We start from the raw sequence: 25548 nt of genomic DNA on the forward strand, positions 1-25548 counted from the left end.
AGGTAGCCCCAGGTCAGCAATAAGCCCACCCCTGCCCATGATCCAGGTTAGCTCCTCCTGCAGAAGCTGCAGGGGCTGGCATAGAGACTCACCCGGGGACATAGCCTTCATGTCTCGGGGGAACTTGCGGCACACGTTATTGTAGTTGGTGCAGATGTGGTGGAGACACCAGTCGGCCAACTGATACGCACAGTGGAACTGTGGATGGTACAGAAAAGCACCCCTGTTGGAGCACGGACTCTGCATAGAGTCCCCAGGCCCATGGAGCAGCAGCATCAGTGGGCAGTGCCCACACATGCTCTGCATTAATAAAGGGCTCACCCTCTAAGCGAGTTAACCCAGAACTGAGGAAGACAGTGCTTGATGTGGGCTCCTGGACCTTAGTACCATCCCCACAATCGCCTCCAGCACGGTGCTACTGATATTCGTGTCCTATATACCCTTCCTCTGGCATCTGTCCTTCTCAGCTCTTACCCCACCGGGGTCCCTTCTCCTCCCATCTGCAGACAGAACAGTCCGCACTAAGAAGTGTGCAATCAAGTTAAGGAAACCTGGCACCAGGCACACTCAAGGACCGAATTTCTGGCACTGTGACTCCTTTGTTTGGCAATAAGGAGGCAGGCAGTTAACTTCAGAGTGGAATCCTCAGTACTCCCCAGATGACCCCAGTCCTATTCTGGGGGCCCCTCTGATGATCTATGGTCTCGGTCCCTCCGTCTCTTGGCCAGCTTTCTTTGCAGATATCCAGAAGTTCTCTAGTTGCATCCTAGTATATCAGATGACATAAACCCCACCCAGCTAGCCAGCCAAGGCTGTACGCCATGCCAGCCATCACCTCCCAGAGGCCTATACTCTGCCTATGGGCAGAGAAAGCCTGGACGCAAGCCTCGTCAATCTCTTCCCTGCCATGATACCTGCGCCAGTTCCAGGAACACAAGGACATCCCCATCGATGTCCACCATCATCTGGGTCGCTTCCATCAGCCCGGTCACCGTGTACTGCTCTGTGGCACACACATAGAGCCAACAATCAGCTGAAGAAACATGGCCAAGGACCCACAGAGCTTATGTCCCACCTCAGGGGATTGCTGCAGGGAGGGGTTCAAACCAATCAGGTCCTAGATAAGTCCCAACAGACCAGAAAGTCCAAGGGAGACTTGAAGTTTGTTCTCACTGTGGGGAAGACCTCAGTGGGGTAGGGAGAACAAATGAAAAAAAAAAAATGCTAAGCTTACTAGGGTCTTGTCAAACTACATATGTCCCATCATATCATCTGATATGACAGGGTCACAATCCTCAGTACAATTAGCCACACAAATGGAAGAGGGCCTGGGACCTCTTATCTGTTGCAAATGAAAACAACCTGAGAACTCTGATCTAGAGCTGGGTTAAACCTACTTACTGATATTCATTTAAACTTTATTAACAGATGGGACATTAATCTTCCAGTTTACATGAAAACATTTATATGGTGGAAGTAAACGCCCTTCACCCTAAATTTAATTAAAAGTATCAGAATAAACCCATGAGGTAATTTTTTTTTTCCTTAAAAAGTGAGTACTTTTTCCCCGAGCTCCTCCTACAGGAAGGAAGCAGGAAGTATCACAAAATCAATGATCATTTCCATTGTCAACCATAAGAAACCAGGACTTCCAGCATGTCCAGGGCCCTGGGTTCATCAACACAAAGAAGCCAGGGTGTTTTGGAGAAATGGCTGATCCCAGGTCTGAAGCATAAAGGTACAGGGTGGAGCTAGAGATATCTTTTCATTTCAGACAGCAAGGAAGCCCAGGACGGCAGAGCAAACGTGAAGAGACTGCTATCAGTTAAAGGTACAGTACTTGAACTTCAAAGAAAAAATGTGTTGGTTGTGGGGGTACATGCCTACTATCCTGGCACTCTGGAGGATGAGACAGGGGGACCAGGAGTTCAAAGCCAGCTTAAGCTACACAGCAACTTCAAGGCCAGCCTGGGCTTTATAAGGCCCTGTCTTAAAAACAGCAAACAAAGGGCTGGAGAGATGGCTCAGTGGTTAAGAGCATTGCTTGCTCTTCCAAAGGTCTTGAGTTCAATTCCCAGCAACCATATGGTGGCTCACAATCATCTGTTATGAGATCTGGTGTCCTCTCTGGCCTGCAGGCACATATGTAGGCAGATATTGTATGCATAATAAATGAATAAATATTTTAAAAAAACAGCAAACAAAAAATAAATACAATTAAGTGAAACTTACTAAATTTGTTCACGATAGTACTTTAAACACACACACACACACACACACACACACACACACACACACTGGTCACCCTCAAAGGTGGGAGGAAAGAGCTATTATCGCAAAAACTTTTACATCAAAGCAAAGGACCAAGAATTACTGCCTTTCCTACAGAAACTCGATTACTGAGTAACCAAACAGTAAGTGATGGGTGTGTCTCACTTCGGATAAGAAGGAATGGCTGAGCTGGAGTGGTACCTTTTTTTTTTAATTTTTCATTTGTACTGACCCCCAATTCATTCATTCATTCATTCATTCATTTATTTACTATTTATTTATTGTGTAGACAATATTCTGTCTGTATGTCTACAGTCCAGAAGAGGGCACCAGACCTCATTACAGATGGTTATGAGCCACCATGTGGTTGCCAGGAATTGAACTCAGGACCTTTGGAAGAGCAGGCAATGCTCTTAACCACTGAGCCATCTCTCCAGCCCTGGAGTGGTACCTTTCTTGCCGCACCTAATTAATTGATAGATCTAGGCACTGATACTCAACAGCTGCTAAAACCAGAACAACAGGAAACCAGGCAATCTTTGCCTCTTGATGAAGGGAGATAACCAACCTATCAGGCAGTTGTTTTTTTTTTTTTTAAAGTGCTCCAGGATCTAGATTCTAAATTGAAAAGTTTACAAGAAATATGGTGTGGAGAGAATTCTATTACCTACACCATTGAACTCGGAATTGTGGGACTGGGGCTATAGCTCAGTTGGGAGAGTACTGGTCTACCACGCATGAAGTCCTGGGTTCCATCCCAGCACCACATCAGCTAGGTGTGTGGTGACAACTATAATCCCAGCATTCCTGAGGTGGAGGCAGGAGGATCAAAGTATGAAGCAAGTCTAGCCTTCAGAAGAAGAAAGGAAGGAAGGAAGGAAGGAAGGAAGGAAGGAAGGAAGGAAGGAAAGAAGGAAGGAAGGAAGGCAGTAAAAATCTAGATCACAGAAAACTATAAGACCAAAAGTGCAGAACAGGGCTGGGGAGGTGGCTCAGGAGGTAAAGGCACTTGCTGCCAAAGCTGACCACTTGAGTTTGATTCCCCAAAGCACACAGGATGAAGGAAAGAACTCCTGAAAGTTGTCCTCAGACCACCACATACATACAGCAAATAAGGAAAGGTATTAAAATTAAAACGGACCAGCATTGGAATGGGCTGGCTACTTTCTGTCAGCTTGGTACAAACTAGAGTTAACCTGGGAAGAGAAAACACAGTAGGCTTTCTTTTGGGTCTCCAGCTCCCAAATCATGACACGGAGACTTCATATTAGTTAGGACTGTTTGGCCTTAGCTTATACTTGTCCAATTAGCTCTTATAGCTTAAATTAATCTATTTCTCACATCTACATTTTGCCTCGGGGCTTTTTACCATTCTTTCACTCCATACATCCTACCCAAGTGTCTGGCTGCTAGAAACTGCCCGGCTCATTCGCCCCAGACATCTCCTCATCTGTCTCCCTCCTCCTCCTCTCCCTCTTCCCCTGAGCCTAGATCCCTCCTACTCTCTGCCTGCCAGCCCCACCTATCCCTGTACTGACTATCTACTGGCCGGTCAGCTTTTTATTAGACCAATCAGGTGCTTTAGGTAGGCAAGGTAAACCGGCAACACATCTTTACATAATTAAACAAATGCAGCATAAACAAATGTAACACACCTTTACATAGCTAAAGTAATGTTCCAGAACAAGGGAACCTCGACCCAGGAATTGCCTTCATGAGACTGGCCTGTGGACATGTCTGTTGGGGCATTTTCTCCATTACTGATTGATCTGGGAGGGCCCAGCCCACTGAGGGCATAACCAACCTTAGGCAGGTGGTCCTAGTTGTATAAGAAAGCAAGCTGAGTGAGACATGGACTGCAAACCAGTAAATTCCTCCTTGGTCTCCGCTTCAGATCCTGATGCGGGAGAATTGTCTGTATTCTGTCAATCATATTTTAATAAAACGCTGATTGGCCAGGCAGGCAGTATAGGTGGGAAAACCAGACAGGAAGTAGAGGTGATGCAATGAGAACAGGAGAATTCTGGGAAGCAGAGAGGTTCCTCTGCCATTCCTGCGCAGACCACCGAAGAGGCAACATGTAAGCTGTCACACTGAGAAAGGTACTGAGCCCATGTGGCTAATGTAGATAAGGATAATGGGGTAACATAAGTTATAAGAGTTAACAAGAAGCCTGACCTAAAGCACCAATCAGCTTTATAACTTACAGAGATCTCTGTGTGATTGATTTTCTCTTGGATTTGCCGGTTGTGGGGTACAGGGCGGGAACAGATACCCCAACAAGCCGGTCCTTCATGTTACAAGATCCTGCCCTGGCTTCCCTTGGTCAAAGGCTGTAACTTATAAGCTAAATAAATGCATTCCTCCCCTAAGTTAGTTTTAGTCATTTTTTTTTTAAATCACAGCAGCAAACAGCAAACTATGACAGTTTGCTTTTCAACAAATAATTTTAAGGAGGTTTTTTTTTTTAATGGACAGGTTACTGATTAAACAAAATTCAAAAGAAAACACACACACACATTCACACACACACAAAATAAAACCAAGCTATAGCATTTAAAGGAAGCATACTTAGATGATAAAACTATAGACTGTCAGGAAGTAAGTCTGTGAGAATTCTCTAAGAGTGCTGGGCGGTGTGGTTTCCTCCCGGGACAGGAGAGGAGCTGTAACGGGGGGGGAGGGGGGGACTAACTCCTGATGTGCCAGGGAGGCTCAAGTTCCTGACATCCATCAAGATTAGAAAAGGATTTTGTTATATTACGCAAGTTCAAGTATGAACGGACAGCCTCAGAGAATGTAAAGCCTTTACATTTTCTGTACATTCGCCAAGCACCTGAAACTCAGCCTCTCACCGATCCTTAACAAGGTGCACAGTCATGCTTTCTTGCAGTTACCGACCATTTCTGGGGGAAAGTAATTAGATGTTGCTTTCTGTTACTTTCTGCAAGGCCTTCCACAGGGCAGCGCAACTCGATATTTTATGGCAGCCATGCGAAAATTACCTACGTGGGCTTAACCAGGGGTGCTTCTCCGACTGGCTTCCAATTCCTGCCCTAGTGAAAAGAACTCCCAGAAATACCTTTATGGGTCTAGTTTATCCCTGAGGTGATTACTTTAGAGACAGCTTTTTGAAAATGGAATTACTCCATGTCAGAATTTGAAATGTTATGGCCTCTGGAAAGAGCACATCATTTCCCACAGGCACCAAAGGGTGCTATAACAACAATCCCGAGATGCAGCTCTGACTCCCTACCCTAAAGTCCCTCTTGCCCCTAGCTTGGGTCACTGGACTTCCCCTATAGGTCTGAATTTTAATATTCTGTCCTGAGCAATGATTTCTGCCTTCTTGCTGTGATGACATGTCCCCTCTTATTCTCCTCTCTTCACAGGACTGCTGCCTCCCCGGTGTCTGCCCTGAATCTCAAATAATTGTCCAGGGCTCTGGCAGCTTTGACACTAGCCGTCTGGATCCTGACTCAAGTTCCAAGGTTCTTCTCTCTGCCCTCTCCTGACCTGTCTTGACCTCGGTGCTAACACTAGGATCAAAGTCAACAGCAACACAAACACCAACCCCACCGTCAACAGAAGCAGCCTGCCTGCCTGGGCCTCCATCTTTAGATGGCCTTCCCACTGAGGGCACACGGCTGCCTACAGCTGCAACTACCAATTGCCCACATCTTCCTTTGCCTTGAGATTGGCTCATTTTAAAAGCTGAGCTATGGCTTTCATAATCTCTCCTCTTTCCCTCCCTGCCTCCCCCAGAGTGTGTGTGTGTGTGTGTGTGTGTGTGTGTGTGTGTGTGTTACTAGGAACTAAACCCAGGGGCTTTCACAAGAAGGGAAGTGCTACCACTGAGCTGCCCCCCTTTCTTTGAGACAAGGTTTGCTAAACTGCCTAGAATAATGAAACTTCTGTCGCTCAGGTGAAACTTGAACCGAGGCTCCTTCTACCTCTGCCTCCTGTTAGCTCTGATTACAGCCCATAATACTAGGCTCAGCCCTCACAAGCCTTACAAGGAACTACGACAGCTTAGTCAATGCTTGCTTTATGTTTCTGCAGAGAAGCAGGAAGAAAAAGTGGCGTCAAAGAAGGAGAGGAAGAAGAAAAGAACAGGAAGCCGACCAGAAGAAACATAGCAGCCGCAGAAATATGTTCTATTCCCTGGGATTTCTTGACCTTGCTTGAGTGAAGGTCAAAGTGTCATCACCTACAGTGACCATTTTGTGATGTCACAAGACCTCTTAGGTGACCCATCATCCCAGCAACACCAACACACACACATTGCACTCTATGTACTCAGGAAAAAATCTACACAGGCCAGCAGACTGAATTTTTTTTTATGAGCATTTGTATTTTGCCTCCATGTATGTCTATATGAGAAACCCTGGAACTGGAGTTACAAGCGGCTGTGAGCTGCCGTGTGGCAACTGGGAATTGAACCCGGACCCTCTGGAAGAGCCGCCAGCGCTCTTAACCGCTGAGCGGTCTCTCCAGCCCCCAGCAGACTGAACTCTAAGAGCACTTTTCCCCTTGGCATCCCAGTTTGTCCCCAGGAGGAGAGAGGTAACAAAAGATACATAATCACTCCCCGGGGTCTCCATGGCCTTGTCCCAGGGAGGTCCCCGTACACTATAGTTAGTTACCTGTGAGGGCGACCAAGTGCGGCAGGCAGAGGCGGTTGGCTAGGACTATGAGCTTCATGTCATCCAGGTCTGGGCTGGAGGTGAACATGCCCGTGTAGAGGTACTCCAGCACGGCTCGCATGCAGCTCTTGCTCGTGTACGGGAACACCACCTAGGATGGGAAGGAGCAGGCAAGAATAACTCAGTCCTAGCGGATGAAGACCTAACTCGGTGGGCTTGTCTCCCGCAACCAACTAGTTTCCTGGGTTGCTCCTGAATCCTCTTGGGGACTCCCATAACCTTGGCACCCAGCCTCGGTGACCTGACAGCATTAGTGAGCGGGGCTCTGGCGTCTTCTAAAGGGACGTAGATTCTTGGCACCTTCTTGAAGGCACTCTGGGACGGAGGATGCTTGAAGGGGCCATTTGGGTCAGCTACTCCCCCAAGCCCCTGGCGCCTGCAGGGAACCGCTAAAGTGGGCTACGGAATGAGCAAAGGGAACCAGCAGTCTGCTCAGCGCTGCTGCTTGGGGCCTCTGGGATCTCATCAGAGCAGCAGGGAAAGAAAAACTGCTTTCTCATCAGATGTGCGTCTCTCTGGACTTGCTGGGAATCAGGTGGAGCTTTAAAATGTGTCTATGGTGCTGGGAAATGCCCAGGGCACACGGGCCCCTGGGGCTTCAAAGAATCCTGGCCCCATATCCTGTATATCCAACTCCTGCTCCCATGTCAGAGACCAATTCAGCTCTGAACCCGTCTGCACTTTTTCCTTATTCACTTCCTTTCAAGAAACCTTACGGAGCTCATATTCCAATTCACCCAGCGTGATCACTAATTGCTCTTCGTTCGGTTTTTCAGTCAAGGATCTGGTGAACATGGTCTAAGGGGTGGGAACCATGGTGGTTTCCAAGGGGGTGGCAGGGGTACCTGGCAGAAGTCAAAGACCATGTCCCTGCTCTCCAAAGAAATTACAGACCAGCTGGGAAAACCAAATGGGGATACTTTGAATTTTATACTCTGTACAAAGTAGAATCCTGTGAACTATAAGATAGAGTGATGGGCAAATGATGGTCTAGCAGACAGAGATGATGGGAAACCAAGGGCTGTGTCTGGGTTGCTCTGCTTGTCTGGGAGGATGAAAAAGAGGGAACAGACGCAGGAGAACATTTCTAAGGGCTCATCAACAAACCCCTTCCAGCCATAGGTTGAACTGGTACTCGAGAGGGAAGCAAATGAGGAGGAGGATGGGTCAGTTGAGGTTGGGCACTGTTCGGAGAGCAAGACGTCCATATTCATTATGCACTTTTATATTCTGTATTGATGCTCTGGCACCTAGAGCCTGGTTGGTCCTTTCCAGCCTGGTCAGCCAGTTCCTAGAGCTAGCAAGCAAAGGAGCTGCCTGCAAGTGGGCCCCCCTCTGCCACACTCACACCCCAGTCTACCATTTCCTGCTATCATCTTTCCCAGAGCCTGGTATCAGACAACCAGGCTCCACCTTCATGTCCTGGCTGACTCTTGATTTTTCCCTGTGGAGCCCCACAGGGTGTAGCCCCCCTCCTGGGGATCTCTATCAAACCCCTTTTCAGTGGCATTATCTCCTGATCTGTTGGTCTCCCCACCGCTCAATAAAAAAAATAAAGCCTTCCCTTGCAGATACTGCTGACTTCAGCTTGGAACACAGGCTTTTCAAGCGCTTCTATGTGTCTCAGGGAAGCAACAGAGGATAACCAAGGAACCAAGGACTTGTCAATCCTGAGTTCTAGACCTACCCTCTTTCTTCTAGCTGCATAGCGTTGTGCAAGCTGCATAACTTCTCAGGCATCCCTTTCCTGCATATAATGGGTGCAGCTTGCTATATGTATGTCTGGGTAAATTAAATGAGATACATATGGAAGAGTTTTCCAAACGACTAAGATCTTGTAATTCCCTCTCCTGCAAAACTGAAAAACACTTAGCTATCCGAAGCATTTCATAATTTGTTTTGAGTCCATCACTGTGGTTAGAACACAACCAAAGCTGAGGCAAGTACCATAAACTGATGCTGTCTCAAATTCAAAGATGCAAACGTCTCTCCCATCCTCTCCCTTCCCATCTCCAGCCTCACCTCCCTGGTAGAACTCTCCACAAAGGGCCCCCCAAACATGGCGGCCATCCAGTCACAGCTGGAAATCAGGAGAGGTTTATGGGCGCTGATGGTCCCATCATCCAGGATGAAGGTCACATCTGTCCAGGAGGAGAAGAGGCCTCACGTAAGGACACAGGCTTGGAATGCCGAAGAACCAACCCCAAGATCAATCACTGGGTCCTGACTACCCACCTGACTTCTGGAGTCACGTGATAGGAGTCCCAGACAATCAAGCTATTGGCTTGTGCAGGAGGACAACCATATTTTCAGGGCATTGGGAGCTGAAGCCAACTCCCAATACTAAGCGGATAACCTAGGCCCCTCAGAAAGTTTCCTACAGAGAACCCCTTGTCTTCTAAACATGACCCATACCTGAGAAGGTGCCCTTTGCCAAGCACTCCTTAACCCGGTTGGTCCGGCGGACATGGAAGGCCTTGGTGATCTCCTGATTCATGAAGGCCTCGTTGTTAAGAATGTTGGCCACCATCATACGCAGATCAAAGACCTCTAGCAGCTCGGCAATGTGGGCAATGTGCATGAGGTCTCTCTCATTCTCACCCAACTCCCCTGTGTACAGGTACTTGAGAACAGCCCGGAAGGGTCCCGGCTGAATAGAGCTATCCATCTTCACCACCACCATTAGCCGGGATTTGAAGGTCAGAGGATCCTCCGCCATCTCTTCCTGGATACTCACAAAAGCTCGGCTCCAGGAGGAAAGCACACGCCCTCTGCCTGGAAGGTACCCTGTTCCATTACCCCTTAAGATTCCATCACTGGTTGAAGCCCGGAGGCCAGCAGGACCAGAGCCCCCAGCCTCGTCCACACTCTCACACACATCAAAGCTGGCTGCCCGAAGCAGGAAGTCCCGCCCGTGGTGGTGATGGTGATGATGATGGTGTTGCTCAGGGTGGCTCCGGTGGTCCTCTGGGCGGGGGCCCCCTGGCCCTGAGGGGCCCCCCAACTCCCCCTCACTCAGGTCCATGAGGAACAAGTCATAGAATTTGGAGGAGGAGGTGGAGAGGTAGATCTTGTGGGCAAAGATGCGCACGCGTTCCTGCAGCACCAGGATGACGTCCGCACAGAGCGGGTCTTCCAGGAGGTGGGCGGGGCACTCCTCGCTGCTGGAGGGGGGGTCGGGCACCACGATGATGGGGGGCGGTGGCTTGGGGGGCAGGAAGGGTGCTTGCAGTAGAGGCCGCTGCACATTGCGCAGATGAGATTTCCAGAACTGCAGGTGGCGGCGGGAGATGAGTGCAGCCCGGATGGCATTGTCAAAGACGTCCTTGATACCAAACTGGGCCACCACGCTGGTCTCGTAGTAAGGGATCCCCAGCTCCTTGGCCACTTCCCGACCCTTCTCTGGAGGGAGGATCTCATTGGGCTTGATGGGCCTGGGGTGTGGGAGAAGGGACAACAACTGTGTTGGTGGTGGAGGGAGCCTGGCCATTGTTTCCCAGGCCGGAGGGTCTACTCAGCATCCACCCTTTAATCTACTCCCAGATGTCCCGTGGTATCTGAAGGGGGCCAGTTGCAAGATCCGCTTCAGATTCCAAATCTGTGGAAACTCAAGTCCCTCATATAAAATACCATTGTAGTTACAGAACCTGTGCGTATCCCTGCTATTCTGGAAACCTCTTCTAGATTGCTTATGAAATATAAATGCTAGGCTATCTCTCAGTGTTTCTCAACCTGAGGCAGCAAATGACCCTTTCATGGGGATCTCTTAAGATCATCAGAAAATATCAGAAAACACAGATATTTACACGATGATTCATAACAGTAGCAAAATTACAGTTAGGAAGTAGTAACAAAAATAATTTTATGATGGGGGGAGGCCACCATAACGTGGGGTCGCAGCATTAGGAAGGCCGAGAACCACTGCCACAGTTGCTATCACGCTTTAGTTAGGGAATAATGACAGAGTGAGGGGAATCTAGACGTTCCCACTCACACTGCTGGGCCCACAGATGAGGAACCCATGATAGGAAGAGCCAACTATATTAGCATCATGAAATTATAAGACCCTTTTATACAAATAATCTCACACATGTCTTCTCCTAAATGTCTTTCCTCATGGGAAAGTACAGGACTGCTCCCACGGTGGAATACATGACATAGAAGGATGAATGAGTGAATGAGTGAATGAATGAATGAATGAAGCATGCTTGTTATTGACTCTGATGTGAATTTGCTCCAAATAGAAGGAGATGTAAGGGTCAGCGGGATTTCTTCAGGGCTTAGCTGGGAGCCATAGCAATGCTCTACCCCCGTGCCCCTTCCCTCTCCCTGAGCGCCGGTACCCCTACCTAGCCAAGGGTCTCCTGGCACGGTTAACGGCTTCCAGATCAGCATAGCGAAGGTCCAGCTGGCAGCCCACCAGAATGACAGGAGCTCGGGGGCAGAAATGCTTGATTTCTGGGTACCACATGGTCTTGACATGGTGGAGGGAATTGGGGTTGGCAATGGAGAAACACAGAACCACCACGTCAGATCTGGGGGGAGGGAGAGAAAAGTTACAGGCAGAGAAAGTTTGCGGGGATCCATTTGCTCCTGAAAAGAGGAACACATGTCTGCTTGCTCCTGTCCCACCTCAGCCTACCCCGGTTTTATGAACCTACTTACGCCATCTTCCACACAATATAAATGATTGTGACTATAATGTATGTAGGCATTTTAAAGCACAAAAATTCATTTGGCGTCTTGTGAGTTAAAAATTATCATCTGGGGCCTGGGGATATGGCTAAGTGGGTAAAATGATTTCTATGCAAGCATGAGGACTTAAGTTCAGATCCCCAAGTACTCAGACACTCACGTAAAAAAATTAAGCATAACTGTAAGCATCTCCAGTATAGAGATGCGGGGGGGGGGGCATCCCTGGGGCTCTCTAGCCAGCAAAACCAGCCAAAACTGTGTGCTCTGGATTCAGTAAAAAGCCCTGTCTTGCTGGGCAGGGTGGCCTATGCCTTTAATCCCAGGCACTTGGAAGGCAGAGGCAGGTTATCTCTGAGAGTTTAAGGCTGGTCTGGTCTGCAAAACAAGTTCCAGGACAATCAAGGCTGTTATACAGAGAAACTCTGTTGAGGGGGGGCTGTCTCAAAAAAACTAAGGTGGAAGAAGACATCCTGATGTCCTCTAGCCTCCACAGTTACACACACGGGTGCAAGGCTCTCTCCCCGCCAATACACACATGAATACACACACACACACACACACACACACACACACACACACACACACAAACACAACTTACTATTTTTCCAGGCCTGGTGGTACAGGCCAAATATTTAGGAGGCTGAGGCAGAAAACTTCCAGTACAAGGCCAATCTGGGCAACTGAGGAAGACCTTGTCTCAAAATAAAGTTCTCTGCTTGTTTGTTTAGCTTTACAAAGGGTTAGAGACAAACATAGCTCAGTGGTAGAGCACTTGCTTATGACGCGTGAGGCTCTAGGTTCAATGTCCAGTATTGAAAGAAAACAAAAAGGAAGAGAAGAAAGAAATGATCACCATCTCACAGTGAGAAAAGTCATCCCGGAACTGCTCAGAGCCAGTAGGCTGCAGAGTTGGGCCTCAAACCAGACATCCAAGCCCAGGATGCCTGCAGGCCCAGGGAATGCCCACCGCCATATCCCCTCCAGTCTTTTCTCACAGTTTCTACTGTATTGAGTTACTAAGTTCCTCAGAACAGAGTGATAACTCTCCTGTATGGCTCCCTACCTTCCATAAGCAAATCGCCGGTCTTTGTGGTGGTCTCCAAAGGTGTCCCAGAGGCGCAGGGAGACACTGACATCATCTACCACATCTCGGGAACGTTCTAGCACCTGGGGGAGACAGGACAATGGTTCTTGGGGCAGATGTCAGCTCCACCCTGATGGGGAGGACGGTGCTGGCACGTGCGTCTTGCACAACCCGTGGTCCACATGAAATCTCTGGGGAACCAATAAGGAGGGTAGTCTCCATGTGAGCAGAAGCAGGCGAGACCTCAAGAGAGCACACTTATTGTTGGAGAAGGTAATGTTATCACTTTGGGCTGTGATTGCACAGGACATGGTACAAAGCCAAAGCTAGAAACCTAGCCACTGGCTTACCCAATTGTGCTGGCTAGTTTTATGTCAACTTGACACAAGCTAGTCATTTGAAAGGAGGGAACCTCAATCAACTGAGAAAATCCTTCCATAAGATCTAGCCTCAGGAGGGCATTTTCTTAATTAAGTGATTGATGGGGGAAGGCCCAGCCCATCAATCACTTTCTTAATTAGCAATTGATGGGGGAAGGCCCATTCCTGGGCAGGTGATTCTGGGTTCTATAAGAAAGGTTCAGCAAAGTCATGAGGAACAAGCCAGTAAGTACCACCCCTCTGTGGTCTCTGCATCAGTTCCTACCTCCAGGTTCCTACCCTGCCTGAGTTTATGTCCGGACTTCCTTCAGTGATGGGAGTGTAAGCTAAATAAACCCTTTCCGCCCCAACTTGCTTTCAGTCATGGTGTTTCATCACAGCAATAGAAGCCCTAACCACGACATCACTGAAAACACAAATGATCAAAGATACCTCCTTGGGGGTGGACTTCCTTCAGATCTCTCTCCTGGGGCTCCTTCTACTTCATCCACCTCTGCCCCACCCCTAGGGCCTCTCATGAGCTCTAGAGACACCCACCTACAGTCCAAAATACATAGAATGGACCCCCAACCAAGGGCCTTGTAGTCTTACCTCCTGACATACTCGATACTGGTCAATGGCCCACACTGTGGGCACATGGGTGGCAAGAAGCTGGTACTGGGTGAGGGTGGCATTGCAGGCTCGGGCACAGATGAGCCTGGTCTTGCCCACGGCGTTGTCCCCCACCACCACGCACTTGATGGTCTCTACGTTTGGCCTTTCATAATCCATGTCAGAATCCATTAATTGGGACCTGAGGGGGCAGGAAAGGAGGAATCAGGACAGTTTGGCATGTTATACCCCCGAGGATCAGGGTCAATACAAAGCAGCCCTCCTCCGCTGGCTCTGTGGCCTTGTCAAGCATTAGCACTGATGTGAAGAGAGAGGAGTGGGCAGCATTCAGGGAAGTGGCTTTGCAGAGCCCTGGGAGACAGGCGCTCATTCAGGCTGAGTAGTTGAGCACCATCAGATGGTCCCCCGCCATCCTGCAGCTGGCTTTCTGGATGAGTGCAGTCTGTGAGAGATCCCAAGGCAGAAACTGCCTTGCACCTGGCCCCAGCCCACTCCTCCAGAGAGAGGGAATCTGCCTGGTAGCTCACCCACCCTCTTCCCTCCTCCTCTTCTCTGGGGCTGTAGCAGCAGCAGAACAAACAGCTGAGAGAAGCAGACATGGGGCCAGGTCCCCACCCCTTCCCAGCATGCTCCAATGCAGAGTCACTTTAAAATTTAATGGACATGTTAGGGCTGGGCAGCAGCTCTCCCAGCTTTCCCTGTTTTCCCCTGGCCCTCTCATATGGTAAATTTCCAAGACCCAGACTGCTCACTACCATCCTCCTACCCTATCCTCTTTTATGGACTAGGAGCGGTTTATCTGGCAGCGCCTCTAAGTAGAGGGCCTTCTATGTACCTGCTGAATCTACAAGCCCCCGCAGCCCCTTATGCTGGTTCTCTCTCATTGCCCATGTGTCTTCTCAGCTGCAGACCTATTTTGAGATAGGGATGGAGGGAGTCCTAGCCCAGAACAATACACTCTATGGTCCCTGGACCTTCCCATCCCTTATCTGGGCTACCCGCCGCATGGCAGCCACATCCAGCTCCCAAGAGTAAGATCTACCTCCTTCGATCCTCCTACAGAGGAAGAGGCTTAGATTGGAAGATCCTCAATCCTCTGGGTCTCTGAGTAGAAGCTAGACAAACTGTCTATGTGGGGAACTGGGTGCTGGAGGAAGTTGAGGGTCAAGCTTAGCCTAAACTTCTGCCTCAGTTTCCCTTGGTGATAGGCAGAGAAGTAGTATGTCCATCCCCGAGAGTAATTGAGCAGATGAATGGATAGAAGGCACTTCTGGAGTTAACAGTGGTTAAAAAAACTGAGGCCCTCAGTTTGAGGAGACTTTGAGGGCAGTCTCTCCCTTGGCGTGTACCCTTCTAGAAGGATGGGAAGGGAGCAGGGGCAGGGTAGAGGTGCTTAGGGCTAGCAGTTTGCCTCTGCTCCTTCCCTGTATACAGCCAGACGTCTCCGGGCTAGAGCCACCTGAAGTAAGCCTTCCCAGGTACAGGAAGGCTGGCCCCAGGAGAGTTCTGGAGGCCGCCCAGGCACTTTACTGCTGAGCCATCAAGACCAGAGCCAAGCCACCAGCAGCAGCAGAGGAGCCCTGTCCCTGGCAGGCTGTAACTAGATGCTAACATGCAGGAATGCAGAACGGAAATCCTCAAGTAAGGTGGCCACTGGGCTCTGCGCAAGTGGCTGCTGCTCAGCAACCTAAGCAAAAAGTGCAGCCGAGACTTCTTCTCCTGCCTGGAATTTTACAGGATCTGGACCCTTCCACTCCAAGGGGTCGCCACCCAGCTCTGACCCGGTCTCTATGGCAACTCTCCGCATCCTTCCTGCTCCCTCCTGGTCCCACCCGCCAGGCTACTGTTACAGCCTTCCGCTTTCTGCTACCTGTCTTCTCTTCTAAACTGAGGACATAAAATCCTCCTCGACAGCTCCGAGTCTCAAGTTAGACAGCTGAGAGACGGGTGGGCACCAGGAAGAGCCAAATGGGTGTGGTTTCTGCCTTATGGGATGGATAACAGAAAAAGAAAAAGAAAAGAAAAGAAAAGCAGAATCTCGCCTATGAATGAAGACAGAAACCCAGAGGGCAGCAGAACTTCCTGGTGTGGTTTTGATTCACTAGCGTGTAGGTCTGGAAGCAAACGGGAGAAGGTGGCACAGAGGCGGGGCCTGGGTTCTTAAATCCAGGGTCACGTCCAAGTTCAGCTGCTTTGTGACATCACGCACACCTTGTGATTTTGCTTCCAGAGTTCAGGAGGGGACAGCGAGCCAACAAGTAGGAGAGTGGTAAACACTAGCTATGAGTTTAGGAAGCAGCCTGCCTAAACTGCCACCTAACCTGAACACTCCAGCACATCCCCTTTCTGGATGCCCCTTCACACATCCACCAACTCCTTCCCCCCCCCCCTTTTTTTGGTCATCATCCCTGTTGCAATAGCAAGCTTCATTGTCCTATCTAGAAAGAGGCAAACCTCTTCACCTTTTGTGGACATCAGTCTCTGCCTCCAGAAAATGGGTACGAGGGTGTTGGGAGAAATTTTTTGAGTTTTGGCAAATTCATGCCAAGAGAGCCTGGGTGAAAGGAGGCATTTGTCTTCTTATGTAATATGGCATTATATAATGCTAGATTGCATATCCGTATGTGTAATTATATCTCTCTTTAAGATACAGGCTGGCCCAATTAAGCCAGCAGAACTTTTTGTCTAATCGGGCCTATCTTAAATGAGGATCCTGTCCTGGGGACAGCATGCCAATATTAATATAATTTCTGCTCTAGACTATTACTACTTTCTGGATTGCTCCTGATGATTGATGGTATAAGCACTCATGATGGTACCACTGCCCTCTCCCCTCTGGCAACTCTTTTCTTCGGTGACTCAAGACTTTCATTCACAGTTGCCTCAGCCCCATTCCTTCAGAGACTCCTGACCATCCTCCGCCCTGCCCTGGGTACCACAACCTCCAATGCACTCCACTCCTTGACAATCCCAAAGTCACCGGTACTTCCTCCCCCAACTCTTGTCCCCAAATCACCACTCCCCTCTTCACAGTCTTCTGCACAACCGCTTTCCCAGTTCTCTGTACTCTGTCCAGGACAGATCCGAAGGTGTGCTCGGATTACCCACAAACCTCAAGGGCTCCCATTCCCACCCCCGCACCCCTACACACACTCTTTGCAGAGCTCAAAAGCCCCCCTTTCCCTCCCACAGCTGATAGGAGGCTTGTTCATCTGTGGCTGCCCTAGTCTGGTTGTCAAGGAAACGACAATCTCCCTGGGAGCCTGGCTTGTCTCCTAGCAACCAATATCCCACATCCTGCATCTTACAAAAAATAAAAATAAAAATAAAGTAAAAGGAGGAAAATCGAGAAAATGAAAGTAAAAATCAAGGAAGATGGATAGAAAAGAAGAATCGGGAGGAGAGGAGCAAAGAAAGGCTGGATTCGGAATTAAAGGAGCTCCCACTGGGGAAGCTGACATTGTAATATGGGCGAAGGTGGAGGGGTGGATCCTCCCCACGCAGAAAACGTAAAGCAAGGCCCAAAGGGATCTTGAATAATCACGTTAACAAAAACAGAAGCCTAAATACAGGATAAACCTCTTCAATCCGAGGATACCCAAACATTAACAAATAAAGCTCAACATTTCCACCAGTAGTTTGTCAAAACTCAGCTGGGCAGACCACAGTGGAGTCATCTCTAAAGAAACATCTCCACAACCGTCAGCAAACACCCCAATTGGCTGAGAGAGAGAGAGAGAGAGAGAGAGAGAGAGAGAGAGAGAGAGAGATCCACACTCTGGATCTCTTAAACATGGTATTCTGCACACACATTTCTCTTTAAATGAAATAAATAGGGAGGGGGGAGGGGCACGCCACGCCAATGCAAGGCATATACTTTCCCCTAAAAAACACCCAAGAAAGGTTAGTTTCTCTCCTCCTCTGAATCTAGCAGCCTCAACAAGAGCCCAGAGGAACAGTGGAGCTCGAGGGAAAGGCAGGAGGGGCTCAGGCAGGAGAGGGGAGGGCGCTGAAGGCTGAGCCAAGGCAAGGCAGCGCGTTTGCAGAGGCTGCTTGCAACCCGGCCATAATAAAAATCAATCATGTACTTACACCACTACATGTGACGGGGTAATTTCTAGTGTAGGGAACACATCTCTTCCTGCTAAGCACGCTCATTTTAGTAAGATGTCTGGGGTCACTCCGCGCGTGCAAGCAAGTTGGGGCGCCGCCGACGCCGCTGCTCTGTGCTGGGGATTCAGTCTCCTGGGGTCCCGGTTCGGGTGCGATCAGAAACTCTGGCACAGCAGCCCAGGCCGAACCGCGGCGCGTGAGCAGCCTCGCGCGCTGCACTGCAGCCACTGCCTCTTCCGGATCAGCATCTCCGCGCGCCCCGGGCGCCCAATGTCATGGAGGCTCGTAGAGCCGGACTGCGCGCCGCCGCTCGGACCTCCGGTCGCTGGGCCGCGCCGCCGCCCGGCTGCGCTGCGGAGGTTGCGGGCGGCGCGCTGGAGAGCTAGGCGCCGGGCGAGGCCGCCGCACGCGCGCAGCCTTAAGACGCCAAGCGCCGCAGTCCCGGGGACCGCTCACGACCTCCTTTTTTCATTCACAAAAAAAAAATCAAAGTGGGGGGGGGGGAAGAGAAGGGAAAAAAGGAAAAAAAAAAAATGCACCCAGGAACGGTTGCTGTGACAGAGACCGCCCACAGCGGCGCGCGGTTGGTGGAAAGAGGAGCGAAGGGGATTGGACACCCGGAGGCCACACCCTGAGCACGCCCCCAGGCCCGGGCACGCCCCGCCGCTGCTCTGCTGGTCTTTGCGCCTCCTCCCTCTTCCCCTGGGAGCCGCAGACGGTGGCCAGTAACTGACCTGGCCAGCCTCAAAAACTTACTGGACTCTCACACGGTTTCCCCAGGAGGCTAGGAAGAAACTCTTCCTGGTGCGCCTTGGGAATGCGAGTTCAAGGGCCACGGGAAGATTTTCCTGTTTTCCCTGAATTCAGCCAAGCCTCCATCAGTGGCACACAACTGCATTTCAGCACAAGTCCTCTGTCTCCTTGGGAGTTTTCCCGAGTACTCAAGGGCCTTCCTTCCTGCATCAGCCCTGCAACTCTGGGCTTTTGTTGAGTTTTGTGTATGAATATCTGTACCTTCTTCAGAGGTCCCCATCCCAACCTGTTGCCGCGGAAATATTAGCCAGAGAAAGCCTAGGCGCTCCTCTGTAACACGCAGTAACTCAAGTCAGATGTTGTGGCTGTAATCCCTTGGGAATGTGAAACTGGATGATTGTCATGTGTCATGAGTGCAAGACTAGCCTGGATTCCATAGCAAAACCTTGTTTGCAAACACTGAAAATAAAAACGGGTTGATTCTAATGCCATCCATTCTACCCATCAAGAGGAAGCTTTCTTGTTCAAGGCTCATTTTGTTAGGATGGTCCGGACTGTTAGAAATTACAAATCTTGTCGATTATCTCTGGACAGATTTTAAAGACCAGGCTGGCAAACCTCCCATCTCAACCCTTTATCACACTTCCAAATTGTTCTTTGAGAATGCAGATCCATTTTAATATTAGTTTATGTAAAATATGACGTGAAAGAGAGATTTACTGCTCCTCCCCAAAGTCAAATAAAAACTGAATATTGGCCAGGTTCCATGATACACATCTGTAATCCCAACCTCAGGAGGCTGAGGTAGGAAGATGGAAAGTTTGAGGTCAATTTGGGCTACATGGGGAAACCCTGCCACAAACAAATTTGTATTGTCTGAAGCATGCCTCTTGTCTGTGAGTGCCTATGATTGCAAGCTGCCCATCAGGGGGTTTGTGATAAGTGTACATTCAGGCTCACTTAATCATCATTTGGTACGTAGATAATACTTCACTCTTGGAGGATGCCCCCCACCTCCAACACCTACCCAGAGCTAGGGAGAAGGCTAACGGTGACTGGGGATGCTTCCTTAGAGCTCGTGTTCAGACTCAAGCTTCATAAAAACAAGCACTAGCTCATACACCTGTTTAGTAAAGGAGCTGGACTTTGCTCAGCTATGTTCTTCCGCCTGTGTTTGGTACATTCATTGTTTACACTCCTAAGAGAGAGTGGACTAAAGGAAAGCACAGTGGGAAACCTCTCTAGGTCCGTGCATCCAGCCAGGGCCCGTCCCACCCATACCCTGGGTCTCTTCACCCTGCTCCAAAGAGCCAGCTGGGTGCTGGATGTCTGCTGGTGTCAACTTTCACGTGTCCTGCAACATGTCACTTGTGCGATGCTGAGTAGACAAACAGGACTCTCCTTTGCTAGAGGTGGGGTGGAGGTGTGCTTCCAAGCCTGTAATTCTGTAGCCAATGCCTCTTCTCCTTGGGAGAGAAAGGCAGGCTGTGTGGTAGATAGGTCCAAGATGCAGGTTTAGGGTCCAGTCTTGGACCAATGTAAATGTCGAATGAAATTATAAACCTGCTCAGATTCAGTATAGTGGCCCGGATCACCACTCCTGCCAGGGTACACAGTCTCCAGTCCCTGGTTTCGGCTTTTCTTCAAGCAGGAGTTGTGCTGAATAGCTTTATGTCAACTTGACACAAGCCAAAGTCATCTGAGGGGAGGGAACCACAACGGAGAAAAAGTCTCTATAAAACAGGGGTTGTAGGCAAGTCTGTAGGGCATTGATTGGTGATCAATAGGGGAAGACCCAATCGATTCTGGGTTCTGTAAGAAGGCAGGGTGAGCAAGCCATGTGAAGCAAGTCAGTAAACAGCACCTCTCCATGGCCTCTGCATCAGCTCCTGTCTCCTGGTTCCTGCCCTATTTGAGTTCCTGTCTTGACTTCCTTCAGTGATGAACAGTGATGTGGAAGTGTAAGTCAAATAAACCCTTTCCTCCCCAACTTGCTTTTGGTCAGTGTTTCATCACAATAGTAGTCCTAACTGAGAGGGAAATCTGCCCATCACTTCCATCTTTCCAGCATTCCCAGTCAGAGCCCACTCAGTCCTGTCTTGATATGGCAGCTATCCTCCAGGCTGAACCGCCTCAGAAGCAAGCACAGCTTTTCTTCCTAGGCTCCTTATCCAGTTCTGGGATCATGCTTACCTTATCTCTTTGCCCAACCTCTCTCTCTCTCTCTCTCTCTCTCTCTCTCTCTCTCTCTCTCTCTCTTCTCTTGGTTTGTTGAGGCACAGATTCTCTGTATAGCCCTGACTGTCAGGGAACTCGCTCTGTAAACCAGGCTGGCCTCGAACTCAGAGAACTGCATGTCCCTGCCTCCAGAGTGCTGGGATTAAAGGGGTGAGCCACCGATGCTCAGCTTTCTCTATGTAACTTTTCAATGACGAAGTTATTGACAAATCCGTGAGGCCAGATTTACTTCAACGACAACCAGCAGCTGCCAACGACCCTCTCTGTGCCCCTTTCTACAGCAGCAGCCAGCAGCTGTCATTGCAGGACAGCAACCTCCCGCCTCTGTCACCTGAGCCTACAAGCCCAGCTCTGGAGTCTGCTCTCTTTGCTTCTGACTTCTCAGGCCTGGAGGTCCTGCCCACCTCACCCCCATTCTTCCCTTCTTCCTTTTATCCCTTTCTGCCCATTTCCTGCAGCTTAGAGTCGCCACTGCCTGATCCATCACCTCACTAGCTAGATGGTCATCTGCATTGCCCTTCCATGTGGCGTAGGCCCTGCCCTGCCATGGCCTCCCTTCCTTATCCTGGAAGTAGCGCTTCATTCCCGCCTTAGGGATTCCTGCGGCACAAAGATAGGTTTAATTCCAACATTTCCTGCCCCAGACCCCCAGCATCCCTTTCTTCACCACACCTGTCTGAGACCTAAAATCCCCTTGAACCTGTCCTCTGATGTCACTTCTCCTTCCCGCCCCACAGCCAAGCCAGGCCATCACCTGGCTGCAGTTTTCCTGTGGACAGAAGCCTGCTCCTAGGCCAGGGGTTTAGCTGGAGAGAGACGCCTCCATCCTAGTGCTCGGGGAGGCTAGTTCCAGCACTGCCCCCTTTCCACGGCTCTCTCCGGCTCTGCCAAGGCCAGCCCAGCCTGGGCAGGACCTCTCTGTTCATCCCTCCTCCAGTCTGTGTGTTCTATGTACTTAGCAGGCAGCTCAGCTTTCCAAACTGACCAGCCCATGTCTACGGTGCCTGTCTCCTCTTGGAGTTACCCTGCACATACACAACCAGAGTTTGTGATAAGAGCAGTGTGCCCATTGGAGCAGCATGCCCACTGGAGCAGCGTGCCCACTGGAGCAGCGGGCATCCCCGCTCAGAATTAGCAACAATTCAGAAGTAAATCTTGAGCAAAGGCTAAGGTACTTTGAGATGCAGAGCCCAGATAAGGAGAAGCAGCATGGTCAGGATAATCAGGTTGTTCTCAGCTCCCTACCCAGGGTTAAGACCACTACCAGGTCCCCATGAGGAGGCGTGGCTTTTGTGGAGTCCCCTGGACTCCAAGACACTCTCCACTCACACCCCCTATACTGGAAAATGCTTAATCATCCTTTAAAAGCGGCCTGGATGTCACATCCTCCGGGAAGTCCTCCACTAACACCCCTTATCAAGCTTGAGCTCCCTGACTTTCTCCTATGCTCCTCTGGTAACTCAAGACACAGGCTGCTGGTCACAGTGCTGCACTCTCCCTGTCCTCCAGTACTGAAGCCGCCTTTGGAAGGGACATGCATATCCAAAGGGGCCTCTTAGCTATTCGTCATGCTCCTGTCATGCTTCAACGAGCACATAGTAGGTGCTTAATAAATATTTGGTGGGCAAATGAAAGTTGGGGGAGAGGGAGTAGAGTAGGGGCGGAGGGCAATACCACAAAGTGGCCACTCACATGTTGCTCTGAGAGGTCTCCCATGGGCTATATTGGCCTTTTCTCCGTCTTCCCATAGTGCTGGGTTCCCTCCAGGCTCCTAATGGAAATGGCAGAAGAGAAGAAGGCAAGATGGGAGAAGACAGAGTGCTGAAAGGGAAGGAGCACACTATAAGGTCACCCAAAAGTCAGTTGACTCAAATGGAAGGCTTCACCTAGGGCAAGGACAGGGGTGCTACTACCCAAGTCCAGAGGTCTTGGGGTCCTGAGCCAGGACATTCTGAGATGGCTGAGTCATTTGGCGAAGAATTGTCAGCTGTCCCTCATGGAACCCTGTGATACTGGACAAAATTATCTTTTCTGGGTTTGTTTCCTCACAGACAGGGTGAGTCCACATGACCTTCGAGGTTTGGGACAGCTGATGTGATCGGTTACCCTTTCCACGGAAGCAGCTTCCGAGAAAATTAGTGTTCAGCAAACACGAGCTAAGGCTAGGAATGGACAGGGAAGCCTTTGGAAAGGATGAAGAGGGATTGGGACACTGTGAAAGAAAGAGGATCTAACTCTACACGACCATTTGGCTCTTAAGTCTCACTCATCCAAAGAAAATTCTAGAATTTCTAGAGAGTTCAGAAATGGTAACAAAAGGCTTGGAGAAGCCAGTTAGATCCCTCCTGGCACACAGCTGACACGGTGCTGTTAAAGATGGACAAGCTGACTTGGTGACGAGAAGGGGACAGGGTAGAAAGTGATAAGACAGGAGCAGGGTAAAAGCAACTCAAAGAGCAAGAAGAAGCCAAAGTGGGGAAAGATGGCTCAACAGTTAAGAGTGTCTGCTCTGCTTTCTGAGCACCCAGGTTCAGTTCCCTGTGCCCATATAGGGAGACTTATAAGTAACTAAATTATAACACCAGTTCCAGGGCTCAAATGCATCCCTCTGGCCTCTGAGGGAACACACACAGGTACATACACACACATAAACACACACACATAAACACACACACGCACACAGGCACACATACACACATAGGTACACATACACACTAGCCCATGCACACACATGTGTGGCATACACCCAACACAGAGACATACACATAAATAAAAATAAGCCTTAAAAAGAAAGTAATCAACCAGGCAGTGGTGGTTCACGCTCTTAATCCCAGCATCAAGGAGGCAGAAGCAGGCGGATCTCTTTGAATTCGAGGCCAACTTGGTCTACAGAGTGAGTTCCAGGACAGCCAGGACTACACAGAGAAACCCTGTCTGGAAAAACCAGAAAAAAATAAAAACAAAAAGAAAGAAAAGAAATCAAAGTAGAGAGGCAGCCATCACTCCCATTGCTTCCTGCTTTTCGGACAGCTCTGTGACTTTGGACAGAGGCTATAATCTCTTTGGCCTTCCATTGGGCACAACAGTACAAACTACACTGTGTGAAGAAAGCAGATGAGTAGATGAGTACCTGACCTCACTGTCCCTTCTTTCTTTTTTGGGGGGGTGGGGAGGGTTAGTTAGAGACAAGGGTTTCTTTGAAGTCTGTCCTGGAACTCACTCTGTAGACCAAGCTGGCCTCGAACTCACACAGATCTCTCTCCCTCTGCCTCCCGAGTGCTGGGGTTAAAGGCATGAGCCACCACCACCTGACTCACCGTCCTTTGGAGCCCTGAAATCTCTCAAACTCTTTCCAACTCCCATGTGCTGCCCCTCACATCTCTGGATAACAGGAACCCAGCTTCTGTCTGTACCTCAACCCTCTGGTTCCCATGTGCAGAGCAAACCACACAGGGGCATTGAGGGAGGCCAGAGTCAGAATTCTGAAAGCCTGAGAGAAGAAACTCTCGTCCACCTCGGCCCTAAGAGAAACTCTTGTCTGCCTCGGCCCTAAGTGTCGCCTAACAAAATGAAGGGGAGGTCAGGGGAGACGGAACAGGGAACAGGAGTGAGAGTTCTTGCTGAAATGTTCAAGGCTGGCCCAGGCCCTTGCAACAGGCCTGTAAACCACACCATGGCAAGACGATTCCATTAGCAATCCGGTGTGGCTCCACCAGCGGAAGGCGTGCAGGGTCTTCACCTACTCCCTCCAGCTCTCCTGCCCACAGCTCATCCAGGACCTCATTAAATATCTTCTATGTCTCAGAAATGACTCTTCATTCAGCAGAGAAACTTGAGCTCTTGACGGTTAATGTCTTTCAAGAGCAGTAAGAACCACCACTAATGCCAGGCCCTCTAGGATGCCAAAGCAAGATGCCTGGCAGCAGTGTGGCTCTAACCCAAGCCTCCTGGGAGGTGGCTTTCTCAGGACAGAGTTCTGAAGCCACCATGAGGCAAGTAGGACTATGCCATAATGGAGCTAGGTGGTTATGCTTCTTTCTGTCCAAGAAGGTAGAAGAGGAAACAAAAAAATGTACCCTTTACCCAGTACTGTCAGACCCAAGAATCCTTGGCTTCCTACAAAGCTGCAGACCTTCCCAGCAAGGGCAGGTCTCATCCCCAGAGCTCCAAAGAGCTGGGGGTGTGAGGCTTTGAGGAGGCTGATCACCCCAAAATAGATTTGTGTTTTTCACAACTTTTTTTTAATGAGCCACTGGCATCTCTTGCGGCATGGGAGAAAAATAGCCTCAACTGTTAACAAATAAAGATTATAAAAAGCCCAACTGTTCCCCCATGGGTGTCTCTGTGGCTGCAGGGAGTGGGGTGAGGGAGGTGTGCAACCCAGAGCCTGGATCTCTTCCCTCTGACCTGCCCCCTTCCCCTGAGCTGCCAGAAAGCAGGGGGGCATTCGCGCCTTCAGCCATGTCCTCGGTGTGCGAATGTTCTTGTTTTCTGCTTCCAGAGGCACAGGGCAGCTTAAAACAGACCACACTGTAGCCAGGCTGATTTCAGTGAAGCGGGAGGGTGGGGTTTGTGCAGTCCATACTTGGAAGGCTCCTTCTAGCTAAGGTCAACTTAGCCTACAATCGAATCCCCTGGGTGTTGCTAGACATCCGTAAGCAGCCTGAGTTTGAGACTGCAGTTGCTTTGACCCTGT

At 49.7% G+C, this 25548-nt stretch overlaps 1 protein-coding gene across 2 annotated transcripts in view; it reads right to left on the minus strand.

The window, feature by feature from the left end:
* The window catches only part of Rhobtb2 (Rho related BTB domain containing 2), a 31665-nt gene that overhangs the window by 2604 nt on the left and 3513 nt on the right, over positions 1-25548 (minus strand). Inside the window, exons 2-10 of one of the 2 annotated variants that reach the window (XM_085698676.2) lie at positions 22545-22623; positions 13728-13929; positions 12736-12839; positions 11327-11512; positions 9393-10411; positions 9000-9118; positions 6918-7068; positions 915-1003; positions 93-198 (exon numbers count right to left, since the gene is read on the minus strand). In XM_085698676.2, the coding sequence (XP_085554802.1) occupies positions 93-198; positions 915-1003; positions 6918-7068; positions 9000-9118; positions 9393-10411; positions 11327-11512; positions 12736-12839; positions 13728-13929; positions 22545-22600 (2032 nt within the window). In that variant the 5' untranslated portion in view covers positions 22601-22623. Of the gene's footprint in view, positions 1-92; positions 199-914; positions 1004-6917; positions 7069-8999; positions 9119-9392; positions 10412-11326; positions 11513-12735; positions 12840-13727; positions 13930-17840; positions 18300-22544; positions 22624-25548 lie in introns of those variants that run through there. The other variant, XM_087912200.1, reaches the window with a different exon arrangement.

This window comes from Myodes glareolus, chromosome 12 (assembly GCF_982192425.1).
Source record: "Myodes glareolus chromosome 12, mMyoGla1.1, whole genome shotgun sequence".
Classification (NCBI taxonomy): domain Eukaryota; kingdom Metazoa; phylum Chordata; class Mammalia; order Rodentia; family Cricetidae; genus Myodes; species Myodes glareolus.